The sequence below is a fragment of the Polypterus senegalus genome, chromosome 2 (genome assembly GCF_016835505.1).
Source record: "Polypterus senegalus isolate Bchr_013 chromosome 2, ASM1683550v1, whole genome shotgun sequence".
Lineage (NCBI taxonomy): Eukaryota > Metazoa > Chordata > Cladistia > Polypteriformes > Polypteridae > Polypterus > Polypterus senegalus.
The window spans coordinates 159231036-159245627 of record NC_053155.1 but is presented as its reverse complement, the minus strand read 5'-3'; the positions used below and the strand labels follow the sequence as shown (position 1 = coordinate 159245627).

General features: G+C 37.5%; 1 protein-coding gene across 2 annotated transcripts in view; it reads right to left on the bottom strand.

The window, feature by feature from the left end:
• Positions 1-615: 615 nt before the first annotated feature.
• Positions 616-14592, bottom strand: part of LOC120523506 (interleukin-1 receptor accessory protein-like 1) — a 1790033-nt gene continuing 1776056 nt past the window's right edge. For both annotated transcript variants that reach the window (XM_039744882.1, XM_039744883.1), the window contains one exon: positions 616-1570. In XM_039744882.1, the coding sequence (XP_039600816.1) occupies positions 846-1570 (725 nt within the window). In that variant the 3' untranslated portion in view covers positions 616-845. The remainder of the gene's footprint in view (positions 1571-14592) is intronic.

The window sequence follows — 14592 nt, the reverse complement described above, 5'->3', positions numbered from 1 at the left end:
AAAGGACTCAACATCTATTTTGTTGGCCATCAATTCTATAAAACTGTACAATAAAGTATTATTTAGTTTGCATTCATCCATTACTACTTACCTTTTATTCAAATATATCTTCTATAAAAATATATGTTTGTTGTTTTTTTTCCAAGATTTCTTTGCAAGCCGAAAGTCACTGCAGCACAATTAATGTGACTGGTTGACATAACTTTTAGGTTCTGCTAAAGTATTTATCACATCTTCTTATAAGACAAATGTCTATTTTCTACCACTTGGAAGAGGTTGAATCCTAGCACCACTCTCCAAAAAGAAATCTTTGTGAGAAAGGAAAAGAAATAGGATCTATTGCATAAATGAATGAGTATACACTTGTGGGCTATCTGTACACATCTTAAATAGGCCAACTCAAAAAAAGATGTTGTTCCTTAATGTAAAACATAGGTTCATCCAAGCAATCCAATGAAATGATAAAAACAAAACAAAAAAAAAACAATTTAAACTATGCTAAGTCAGGAAAAGTACTGTCCAATCTACCACACAATACCCAACTATTCAGTCTTCATTTAAAAAAGCAAAGAAAACAAAACAAAAACTAGAAATATATAAATTTAGATAACATATAAAACAAAGTCATAATGTAGTCGAGGCAACAAACAAAAAAAGAACAGGAAGACACTGATGCTACAAAGAAATTGCAAATATATGTACAAGACCCTGTTTTCCTTGTGTTTTCTTTTTTTGTTTTATGGATTGTGATGCAGGCTAAACAGCAGCAAGGTCGCAGTTCCAAGCACCGTACTGCAGGGTTAGGGGAACACTTAAGCGGGCCCTGTTACTGCCTTGCTCATCTGTCACCAAATCACACTGGAGATACTTGTCTCTCTAGGTAGAAGAGGCAGCATAGCATTGTTTGTGTGGGCTTCCTCTGGATTCTGTTCCCTGTTCGATTTTGATTGTGGTCTTTGCCCATTAATTAGCGTCATCGGGATGTTGCAGTAGGTGTGTTGGTTTCCTAGTGAGGTAAGTGGGGGCAAGGTGCCAGCAGGAGGTACGTCATACTCATAGCTGCGATAGTAATGTTTTTGTCGCATTTGGGTATGGTAGGTATTGTGGAATGTGGATCGCAGGTCTGGGTGGGCCGTGGCCAGAGCAGTCGATGTGGCAGCAGCCATAGAAATAGCTGAGACCGTCTGCAGTTCTCCAAAAGGTCCCTGCTCACTTACATCCAGTACCTGCTCATGCGTGATGATAGGCTCTATCCTCTTAAATGGCATTTCATACTGTAAATGTTTCCAGAATTTGGAATTGAGCTTATTACATTTCGGTCCATGCCATTTGATAACAGTCAACAGCTTGATGGTGTGTTTCAGTGCCTCAACCTCTTGGTAATTCATAATTCCTCTAAGTTCAGTGCACTCAATTAGTATGACCTTGATCTCTCCTGTGACAAGCATGTTGCGAAGCCGGGTTTCCAGCTCAAAGATGCTCCAGCCTCTCCGCACAACATAGTTAGGGGTCATCACAATTATTAATCTTTTACTCTGATCCACACATCTTGCTACATCTTCTATATAAGCTGCAAGAAAGGAGAAAGATGTATCATTTTTTGTTTTAGATTAATTACACTTTAAGTTCTAGATAGTAACTTCTTTACCACTTTTTACATTAAAACAAACCAATTTAAAAAAAATCTTATTTAAATTCGTAACTTTAAATTTAACCTTTAAACAGCAGTATGAACATGCGTGTGAAATACAGGTAATGATAACTCTATTTGTATATCACTGGCAATACCCATCATACCATATTTAGATGTATAATTCAGTCACATCCTAGCAATACCCACTTATACTTGTTTGACATTTTTTTTCCATTATTCATGCCCACAGTGAGATGTTGCACTTTTTCTTTTATTAGAATACACTGGTTTATTTAGATCTAGAATAACCTTAACACACAAGTAAAATTGGGCAACTGTACAGTTAAAAAGGATAACATACATCAGTTTATTAAGTTTAGGTATTGCTTAAAATATATATCTAAATACAGTATGTTTAGCTCCAGTACACCACTAAAAATGAAAATATTATGCAAAATGGAAAATGAAGAACCACGTCAAACTGATCAAAAAAATGATATACTTTTAACTTAAGTAAATGTAAAGCTTCCCTTGTAGCTGGCCAAATTCTTAAATCTAAGTGCAAAAGCCTTATCCAATTAATTCAAGAGCGTAATTGCAGTCTGTACGATGTCAATCATGATGAGCTCACTCAAGGGCATCATTCTTGACATTCCAAGGCATATGTTGCATGTACTAATAAAATGCACTGCATTTTTCATTCTAATAAAGGATATTTTAAATAGAAAAAAAACAGGAAAAAGAATCTGATAGAGGAAGGACTAATACTATTGGAGCCCACTGACTACCATACAGAGGGTAGTAGCTGATGGTATTGTTGTGATTTGGAATACTTAAATTATTTTATGAATAGCTGAATCAGCTTTGTAGAGGTACTGAACCTCAGTGAAACCGGTCTGATTGTTTTTTTCGTGATTAATTGTATCTGAAAGAGTTCTTTTTTTAATGTTACATTTTATACTAACAGCATTAACATTTTGTTTCTCGTGGAAGACACCATTCTGAGGTTCTGTTGCCAAGCTATGATGCTTGTTTGCCAAGGGTATGATTCCAAAAGTAATGAAATGTAATGTCACACATGCAATACTTTACACATGCTAGTTTGACATCCAAGATATTTCCTAAAAAACTAGTGTGCATATGTCACTAAAGATTTTCTGGTTAAAGACCTCTGGCTAAGTTTGCAATTTTCTTTTCATTTGCCCTAGCTGTTTTGACCACTGCCTGTTCCACTGGTTTATACTCACCTCCTGGTCCATCATACTGCACTAGGGGCTTGTGTTTTACCAACTCCAGGCTGAAAAGCTATGACTGCAAGGGTCTCAAAGTTGTGTAGCCGGTAATGGAATTTATTTTTTCATTTATGCAATTTATTTCTGGTCTAAGTTTGTTTAATAAGTGCATATCACCACTATGTTTAATGGATTTGAATTAATTTAATACTCCCTCTGTTATTCTTTTTGATTACCTATATTTTTTAGATTTTTCTTTATTAAGTTAGTGTATCAGTTTTTTTTTGCTTCCTCAATTATATGGTGCCTGCTTTAGGATTCTGAACAGCAGTGTTAATGTTTGCGATTTAGCTGTTGGAATGAAAAATGCAATACATATATTACAACACGCATTACAAAATACATTACAATAAATGGCGCATCACAAACATTAACAATAAACATATTCAACATAGTATATATACACACATATATTATATATATATGTATATACTGTATATATACATATATATATATATATACACTAGCAGAATACCCGCGATTCGCAGCGGAGAAGTAGTGTGTTAAAGAAGGTATGAAAAAGAAAAGGAAAAATTTTTAAAATAACATAACACGATTGTCAATGTAATTGTTTTGTCATTGATATAAATGTTGTTCTCATATCTATATATCTATATAAACTGCTCAAAAAAATTAAAGGAACGCTTTGAAAACACATCAGATCTCAATGGGAAAAAGAAATCCTCCTGGATATCTATACTGATATAGACTGGGTAATGTGTTAGGAACGAAAGTATGCCACATCGTTTGATGGAAATGAAAATGATCAACCTACAGAGCCCTGAATTCAAAGAAGCCCCAAAAATCAGAGTGAAAAAATTATGTGGCAGGCTAGTCCATTTTGCCAAAATTTAACTGCAGCAACTCAAAATTGTACGCAGCACTTTGTATGGCCCCTGTGTTCTTGTATACATGCCTGACAACATCGGTGCATGCTTCTAATGAGATGACAGATGGTGTTGTGGGGGATCTCCTCCCAGATCTGGACCAGGGCATCACTGAGCTCCTGGACAGTCTGAGGTGCAACCTGGTGGCATTGGATGGACCAAAACATAATGTCCCAGAGGTGTTCTATTGGATTTAGGTCAGGAAAGTGTGGTGGCCAGTCAATGGTATCAATTCCTTCATCCTCCAGGAACTGCCTGCATACTCTCACCACATGAGGCCAGGAATTGTCGTGCACCAGGAGCCACTGTACCAGCATAGGGTCTGACAATGGGTCCAAGGATTTCATCCTGATACCTAATGGCAGCCAAGGTGCCTTTGTCAAGCCTGTAGCGGTCTGTGTGACCCTCCATGGATATGCCTCCCCAGACAATCATTAACCCACCACCAAACTGCTCATGCTGAATGATGTTACAGGCAGCATAATGTTCTCCATGGCTTCTCCAGACCCTTTCACTTCTGTCACGTGCTCAGGGTGAACCTGCTCTCATCTGTAAAAAGCACAGGGCACCAGTGGTGCATCTGCCAATTCTGGTAGTCTATGGCAAATGCCAATCGAGCTGCATGCTGCTGGGCAGTGAGCTCAGGGCCCATTAGAGGACATGGGGCCCTTGGGTCACCCTCATGAAGTCTTTCTGGTTGTTTGGTCAGAGACATTCACACCCGTGGCCTGCTGGCAGTGCTCATCCTGTTCCTCCTTGCCGAAAGGAGCAGATACTGGTCCTGCTGATGGCTTATGGACCTTCTATGTCCCTCTCCAGCTCTCCTAGAGTAACTGCTTGTCTCCTAGAATCTCCTCCATGCCCTTGAGACTGTGCAGGGAGACACAGCAAACCTTCTGGCAATGACGCGTATTGATGTGCCACCTGTGCAACCTCTGTAGGGTCCAGGTATCGCCTCATGCTACCAGTAGTGACACTGACTGTAGCCAAATGCAAAACTAGTGAAGAAACAGTCAGAAAAGATGAGGAGGGAAAAATGTCAGTGGCCTCCACCTGTTAAACCATTCCTGTTTTGGGGGTCATCTCATTGTTGCCCCTCTAGTGCATCTGTTGTTAATTTCATTAACACCACAGCAGCTGAAACTGATTAACAACCCCTCTGCTACTTAACTGACCAGATTAATATCCCATAAGTTTCATTGACTTTATGCTATACTCTGATTAAAAAGTGTTCCTTTAATTCTTTTGAGCAGTATATATATATATATATATATATATATATATATCTATCTATTATGAGGGGCCGTTCAGGAAAAAAAGATTGGTTCGTAAATATATACACTGGTTCAGATATATATATCGGTTCGGATACATTGGTTTGAATATATACATTGGTTTTAATACATCCGTTCAGATATATATTTCGGTTCAAATATATACATCGGTTGGGATATATTGGTTGAGATATATACATCGGTTTGAATACATCCGGTCAGATATATACATTGGTTGAGATATATATATATTGGTTGATATACATTGGTTTAAATATATATATTGGTTAAAATAGATTGGTTTAGATATATACATCGGTACAGATACATCCGTTCTGATATATATATTGGTTCAGATAGATCCGTTCAGATATATACATTGGTTGGGATTTATGGGCAGGCACAACGCGGCCATCCATGTTTAGCATCTCCCTTTCGCTTCATCATTGCTTCAACACTGTTGTAATTATTGTGCAAATTTTATACAAGTAGCATACGCCTGTCTGTCACGTTTTGTTTCGTAAGCCCTCTTGGTTGGGGGTCCTCGATTTCAAAGCACTTTTTTCCCCTTCATTATTTAAAACACTCGCACAGATACCCGCTTCTTCGCCTCGCTCCGTCCCGCCCTGGCTCATTGTACCCGCCTCACTCGCTTCCTCTTGTCCCACCCATGACAGATTTTCTCTCAAAAGCAGACTTACCAGAAAGCATTAATCGCAACCACAGTACGTCCCATTTTTTCACCTCATGAGACACTGGTTTATCATTGGTGGAAAGCCGCCCGGTGATATCTGTTATTCCATATTAGCAGCATTTCATTAAGGGCGATCTGCTTCAGCAAGGAACTTAGTCCCGTTTGCTGAAAGGATGTTATGGAGGAAGACACTGGAGTTGCTCTGTTTCTTTAAATGTTGATCAGGGATCAAAATGACCAGAATATTCCCGCTTCACAAATAACTGATGTTTAACTGTTTTTATAGTAAAACTAACAAAACCACACACAAGCATGTACACGCTCACACACACACTCACAAATCGTGGGTCGCACGTACTACTGATTAAGCGTATCTGTCAAGAGCGATTATTTTTTCACCCCATAAAACAGATTCTTCTCAAAAGCTGAGTTACCAGGAAGCATTGATAGCATCCGCAGAACCTCCCATTTTTTCACCTCAACAGACGCTGGTTTATCATTGAACGAAAGCCGCGCGGTGATTTCTGTTATTCCATATTGGCAGCATTCCATTAAAGGGCGATCTGTTTCAGCAAGGAACTTAGTCCTGTTTGCTGAAAGGATGTTATGGATGAAAACACTGGAATAGCGGTGTTTCTTCTGAATGTTTATAAGTGATCAGGGATTTGAATGATCAGAATATTCATGCTTCACAAATAACTGGTGTCTGTTTTTATTGTAAAACTGAGAAAACCACACACACGCGCGTACACAACACAAACACTTAAACTCACAAATCGTGGGTCACACACACTACTGATTTAGTGTATCTGTCACGGATGATAATTTTTTTCACCCAATAAAACTTTAGTTCGTCAAAGTTAGAAAGCAGCGTGGTGATTTCTATTATTCCTTATTGGCAGCATTTCATTTAAAAATGATTCGCGTCAACAAGGTGAAAGAGTCTCTTATTTTGACAGGGCGATCTTTTTTAGGCTTAAGCATTTTTGATTGACTTACAAGAGAAAATAGTTATTATTTACCCTATTTGTTTCAAATTGGCTTTTTAAAAAACCTTTTTGATATAATTTATTTATGACAGTATAAAATAAAAAAAAGTAGTGTTCAAAATTATAATGCGCGTATCTAACAGGAAGAGGTGGTTGTAAGAGTAAGATTGCTGACAGTTAAATGATCACAGGTTTGTGTCCTGGGGGCTTCCTTTCTGTTATTTTATTTATTTATTTTTACAAATTGCTTTGAGTAGTAAGAAAGGCGCTATAAAAATGATGAAATTCAGCCGCTGCGTAGTGGGGTATGAATAGGGACAATACCACGAGTTCATTGAAATAATTACTAATATTAATAATAAAGCAAGGTGCACACGCAATACAAACATAATGTGTATATTATTGAAGTAAAGGTTCATATAAAATAATTATATACAACTTTTTAACAAGTTGAGAGATGTCAACTGGTTAAAATGCACGAAATTATACATGTATTGCTTTATAGTCCACACATAGTGTATGTATATTGTTAAAATAATGATATAAAAATCCTATAAAATGGTATAGAATCTGCGTCGTAGACTTATGATGTGTCAAATTTCTTCAAAGACGTTTTTAATTATTTTGTTTTAAAAAATCTTATGGCAAACGTGAACCGTTGAGAATCGCTGATCTTAATCAATTTGTTTAACGCATCCTCCGTGCAAAATGCTGTCATATCTGTTAGTAAACATGCATGCGCAGCGATGTCCTGATGTCTGCGTTCTAAGGCTGCAGGTATCTTAAACGCTATTGACGTTTTACTGGGGTGCTCTGTGATTGAGGACGGACAGTAAACTTTATTAAAATGATATCGAAAAATACCAGTCGTCAGTTGTGTTTCCAGCCGTTTTGGCGTGTTTACTGTTCTGTTACCAAAAAATTCTTCAACGGGGCTCATCAACAAAGAAACGTGGATAGTAAGATTCAGTAAAATATCAGTAATAATAATATATTGCTCGACACCCAGTAACACTTTACAAAGACATTTAAAAGACAGCTCGTTAAAATAAATGTAGCAATCCATTGTCATGCTGTAAGTGACAGCTTGCTCTTAAACATTTACACAGGTGGTTTTTCCTGGGAATAAAAAAGGAGAAAAAAATCCACGGGAAATGTTTTGTTGTTGAACTCAAATTTCACTTTCGCCAAGTGATAACAACTATTGGAAATAAAACGCATGTGTCATCCACTGGTCGGGACGCTCATTTTCCATGGCTGCTGTAGAGACATAAAATGTGTGCCCTCTGACTGCTGATTACAAAATGAACACCGGAGAGGTAAAAATATGTAAAATTGATTTTGAAAGGTTGTAGATATAGTTTTCTATCTAATCTTCTCCACTATGTGTCTACATCCTATCCCCTACAGGCAACACTCATTTCCATGGCTGGAGCAGATCCATGGGCTTGTGTGTACACTGTCTGCTGCTTTCAAAATGAACCCTGGATAACTAATATTATCTGAAATCAATGGTAAAAGATTGATGAAAGTCTTCTACATCACTTTCAAGTCTACTGTGTCCCACTGTCCTCTCCACTCGATATGAAAACGTTATAAAAGACTGTCTGATAGGCTTATTAAAGAAACTGTGCACAATTTTAACTGCCTGATGTTCATTTTGTAATGGACCACTGCAGATGAGAAATGCCACAGGCTGCTAAAAGTGTTTTTAAATACATTTGATGAGTTTTAATCTCCCATGAAAAACGGTGCACAGAACTCCTATATGTTTTATAGGATAATTGCAACTGCTGTGAAAATGAGATTCCTCTCCAATGTACAGGGGTGAAAGGGTGGGTGTGGTAGGAAATTTATTTATTTATTTATATAGAACTATATTTCATTCCAATAGTTTTAATGACTCGCATGGCAGAGGTGAAATTTGAGCAACAAAACATTTCCCGTGGATTTTTTTCTCTTTTTCTATTCCCAGGAAAAACCACCTGTGTAAGTGTTTAAGAGCAAGTTGTCACTTATAGCATGACAATGGATTGCTACATTTATTTTAACGAGCTGTCTTTTAAATGTATTTTAAATGTATTTGTAAAGTGTTACTGGGTGTTGAGCAATGTATTATTATTACTGGTATTTTACTAAATCTTACTATCCACATTTCTTTGTTGATGAGCCCCGTTGAAGAATTTTTTGGTAACAGAACAGTAAACACGTCAAAACGACTGAAAACACAACTGACGAATGGTATTTTTCGATATCATTTTAATAAAGTTTACTGTCCGTCCTCAATCACAGAGCACCCCAGTAAAACGTCAATAGCGTTTAATATACCTGCAGCCTTAGAACGCAGACATCAGGACATCGCTGTGCGTGCATGTTTACTAACAGATATGACAGCATTTTGCATGGAGGATGCGTTAAACAAATTGATTAAAATCAGCGATTTTCAACGATTCACATGTTTGCCGTAAGATTTTTCAAAGCAAAATAATTAAAAACGTCTTTGAAGAAATTTGACACAACATAAGTCTACGACGCAGATTCTATACCATTTTATAGGATTTTTATATCATTATTTTAACAATATACATATACTATGTGTGGACTATAAAGCAATACATGTATAATTTTGTGCATTTTAACCAGTTGACATCTCTCAACTTGTTAAAAAGTTGTATATAATTAATTTATATGAACCGTGCGTGTGTACCTTGCTGTGTAATTATTTCAATGAACTTGTGGTATTGTCCCTATTCATACCCCACTACGCAGCGGCTGAATTTGATCATGCATTTACACGTATAATAATAATAATAATATTACTACTACAATTCATTATTACTTTTATTAATTCTTTACATTTTCATAGCGCCTTTCTTACTACTCAAGCAATTTGTAAAAATAAATAAATAAAATAACAGAAAGGAAGCCCCCCAGGACACAAACCAGTGATCATTTAACTGCGAGTCAGCAATCGTACTGTTACAACCACCCCTTCCTGTTAGATATGCGCATTATAATTTTGAGTACTACTTTTTTATTTTATACTGTCATAAATTGTATCAAAAAGGTTTTTTAAAATAGCCAATATGAAGCAAAGAGGGTAAGTAATAACTATTTTCTTTTGTAAGTCAATCAAAAATGCTTAAGCCTAAAAAAAAGATCGCCCTGTCAAAATAAATGACTCTTTCACCTTGTTGACGCAAATCATCTTTAAATGAAATGCTGCCAATAAGGAATAATAGAAATCCCCGTGCTGCTTTCTAACTTTGACGAACTAAAGTTTTATTGGGTGAAAAAAATGATCGTCCGTGACAGATACACTTAATCAGTAGTGTGTGCGACCCACGATTTGTGAGTTTGAGTGTTTGTGTTGTGTACGCGCGCGTGTGTGGTTTTCTCAGTTTTACAATAGAAACAGACATCAGTTATTTGTGAAGCAGGAATATTCTGATCATTCTGGTCCCTGACCACTGATAAACATTCAGAAGAAACAGCGCTATTCCAGTGTTTTCCTCCATGACATCTTTTCAGCAAACAGGACTAAGTTCCTTGCTGAAACAGATCGCCCTTTAATGAAATGCTGCCAATACGGAATAACAGATATCACCGGGCGGCTTTCCACCAATGATAAACCAGCGTCTCATGAGGTGAAAAAATGGGACGTACTGTGGTTACGATTAATGCTTTCTGGTAACTCTGCTTTTGAGAAGAATCTGTCATGGGTGGGACAACAGGGAGCGAGTGAGGCGGGTACAGTGAGCCAGGGCGGGACGGAGCGAGGCGAAGAGGCGGGTATCTGTGCGAGTGTTTTAAATAATGAAAGAAAAAAAGTGCTTTGAAATCGAGGACCCCCCAACCAAAAGGGCTTACGAAACAAAACGCGACAGACAGGCGTATGCTACTTGTATAAAATTTGCACAATAATTACAACAGTGTTGAAGCAATGATGAAGCGAAAGGGAGATGCTAAACATGGATGGCCGCGTTGTGCCTGCCCATAAATCCCAACCAATGTATCTGTATCTATATCTGAACGGATCTATCTAAACCAACACATATATCAGAACAGATGTATCTGTACCGATGTATATATCTGAACCAATCTATTTTAACCAATATATATATTTAAACCAATGTATATCAACCAATATATATATCTCAACAAATGTATATATTTGAATGGATGTATTCAAACTAATGTATATATCTGAATGAATGTATGTCAACCAATGTATATATATTAGAATGGATCTATGCAAACCAATTTATATATATCTCAACCAATGTATCTAAACCAATGTATATATCTGACCGGATGTATTCAAACCGATGTATATATCTCAACCAATATATCCAAACAAATGTATATATTTGAACCGAAATAGATATCTGAACGGATGTATTAAAACCAATGTATATATTCAAACCAATGTATCTGAACCAATATATATATCTGAACCAGTGTAAATATTTACGAACCAATCTTTTTTTCCTGAACGGCCCCTCATACTCTATCTATCTATCTATCTATCTATATATATATATATATATATATATATATATATATATATATATATATATATATATATATATATATATATATATATAGCAAAATACCCGCGCTTGGCAGCGGAGAAGTAGTGTGTTAAAGAAGGAAAGAGAAACAAAAGGAAACATTTTGAAAATAACGTAACATGATTGTCAGTGTAATTGTTTTGTGTATTTGGCAGCAGCGTCACAAAGTTGTTTTCGTCTAGCTGCATCAGAAAATGTGCCACCACGCCTGACACGCCTCCTTTTTACTGTTTTCTCACAGCTTGGATTGCTGCTGTCATAATGGGTTTGAGTCAACATATATATATATATATATATATATATATATATATATATATATATATATATACATACATACATACATGTATATATATATACACATACATATCTTCATATCTATATACATATATACATATCTATATATACTGCTCAAAAGAATTAAAGGAACACTTTTTAATCAGAGTATAGCATAAAGTCAATGAAACTTATGGGATATTAATCTGGTCAGTTAAGTAGCACAGGGGGTTGTTAATCAGTTTCAGCTGCTTTACTGTTAATGAAATTAACAACAGGTGCACTAGAGGGGCAACAATGAGATGCCCCCCAAAACAGGAATGATTTAACAGGTGGAAGCCACTGACATTTTTCCCTCCTCATCTTTTCTGACTGTTTTTTTCACTAGTTTTGCATTTCGCTATGGTCAGTGTAACTACTGGTAGCATGAGGCGAAACCTGGACCCTACAGAGGTTGCACAGGAAATCCAACTTCTCCAGGATGGCACATCAATGTGTGTCATTGCCAGAAGGTTTGCAGTGTCTCCCAGCACTGTCTTAAGGGCATGGAGGAGATTCCAGGAGACAGGCAGTTAGTCTAGGAGAGCTGGACAGGACCATAGAAGGTCCTTAACCCATCAGCAGGACTGGTATCTGCTCCTTTGGACAAGGACAAACAGGGTGAGCATTTCCAGAGCTCTACAAAATGACCTCCAGCAGGCCACTGGTGTGAATGTCTCTGACCAAACAATCAGAAACAGACTTCTTGAGGGTGATCTGAGGGCCCAACGTCCTCTAGTGGGCCCTGTGCTCACAACCCAGCGCAGTGGAGCTCAATCGGCATTTACCATAGAATACCAGAATTGTCAGGTCCACCAATAGCACCCTGTGTTTTTCACAGATGAGAGCTGGTTCACCCTGAGCACGTGACAGACGTTGAAGGGTCTGCAGAAGCCATGGAGAATGTTATGCTGTCTGTAACATCATTCGGCATGACCAGTTTGGTGGTCGGTCAGTGATGGTCTGGGGAGGCATATCCATGGAGAGACGCACAGACTTCTACAAGCTAGACAAAGACACCTTGACTGCCATTAGGTATCAGGATGACATCCTTGGACCCATTGTCAGACCCTACGCTGGTGCAGTAGGTCCTGGTTTCCTCCTAATGCACGACAATGCCCGGCCTCATGTGGCAAGAGTATGCAGGCAGTACCTGGAGGATGAAGAAATTGAAACAATTGAATGGCCTTCACGATCCCCTGACTTAAACCTAATAGAACATCTGTGGAACATTATGTTTCGGTCCATTAGGCGCCGCCAGGTTGCTCCTCAGACTGTACAACAGCTCAGGGATGCCCTCATACAGATCTGGGAGGAAATGCCACAAGACACCATCCGTCGTCTCATTAGGAGCATGCCCCGACGTTGTCAAGCATGCATACAAGCTCGTGGGGGCCACACAAGATACTGAAAAGCATTTTGAGTAGCAGAAATTAAGTTTTTGAAAAATGGACTAGCCTGCCACATCTTCATTTCACTCTGATTTTAGGGTGTCTACACAATTGAGCCCTCTGTAGGCAGAAAACTTTTATTTCCATTAAAAGACTTGGCATCCTTTTGTTCCTAAGACATTGCCCTGTCGTTATTTGTATAGATATCCAACTTCATATTGAGATCTGATGTATCTAATGTGTTTCTTTAAAGTGTTCCTTTAATTTTTGTGAGCAGTGTACATATCTACATATACACATATATAGTATATATATATATATATATATATATATATATATATATATATATATATATATATATATATATATACATACATACCTATCTACATCATACAAATACAAATACAAAGAGGACTGTTTGACTTATGTTAGGTAGATTGCCCAGAGGGGACTGGGCGGTCTCGTGGTCTGGAACCCCTACAGATTTTATTTTTTTCTCCAGCTTTTGGAGTTTTTTTTTGTTTTTCTGTCCACCCTGGCCATCGGACTTTACTTATTCTATGTTAATTAATGTTGACTTATGTTTATTTTTTATTGTGTCTTCTATTTTTCTATTCATTTTGTAAAGCACTTTGAGCTACATTTTTTTGTATAAATATGTGCTATATAAATAAATGTTGACTGATTGATTGATTGATCATATATACACACACATACATACATACACACACACAAATTATATATATGTGTGTGTGTGTGTGTGTGTGTGTGTGTATGTATGTATGTATGTATGTATGTATGTATGTATGTATGTATGTATGTGTGTGTGTGTGTATATATATATATCTATACTAATAAAAGGCAAAGCCCTCACTCACTCACTCATTCACTCACTCACTCATCACTAACTCATCACTAATTCTCCAACTTCCCGTGTAGGTAGAAGGCTGAAATTTGGCAGGCTCATTCCTTACAGCTTACTTACAAAAGTTGGACAGGTTTCATTTCGAAATTCTACGCCTAATGGTCATAACTGGAAGGTATTTTTCTCCATTAACTGTAATGGAGTAGAGCTGCAAAGACGTAGGGGGCGGAGTTTCGTGTGACATCATCACGCCTCCCACGTAATCACGTGAACTGACTGTCAACGCAGTACGTAGAAAACCAGGAAGACCTACAAAAAGCGCTTAAGAAAACATGCATTATATAATTGAGAAGGCAGCGAAACAATAAGAAGCGAGTGAGTGGCATATACTACCATATTCATGAGTGCTGCTACCTCGAAAGAAAGCAAGGTGTAAACCTAAACTTTAAATTAAGTTCATAGACAGGCTACCGCTGGCGTTTCACATGCCCACAGGTAATGCGGGATACAAGTTTAATGAGAGGACGCAGGATATAAACGAGTTTTGATCACTTTGTAACTAAGTTAAAATTGTAGGTGAAGGGGTGTGCTTATGCAAATTCTGAGAGACTGTGTTTGTGGGGGATTGACAGTTAAGGCGGGTGGGGGAGTCACGTCATCATCTCCCCTCCCATTTACCTC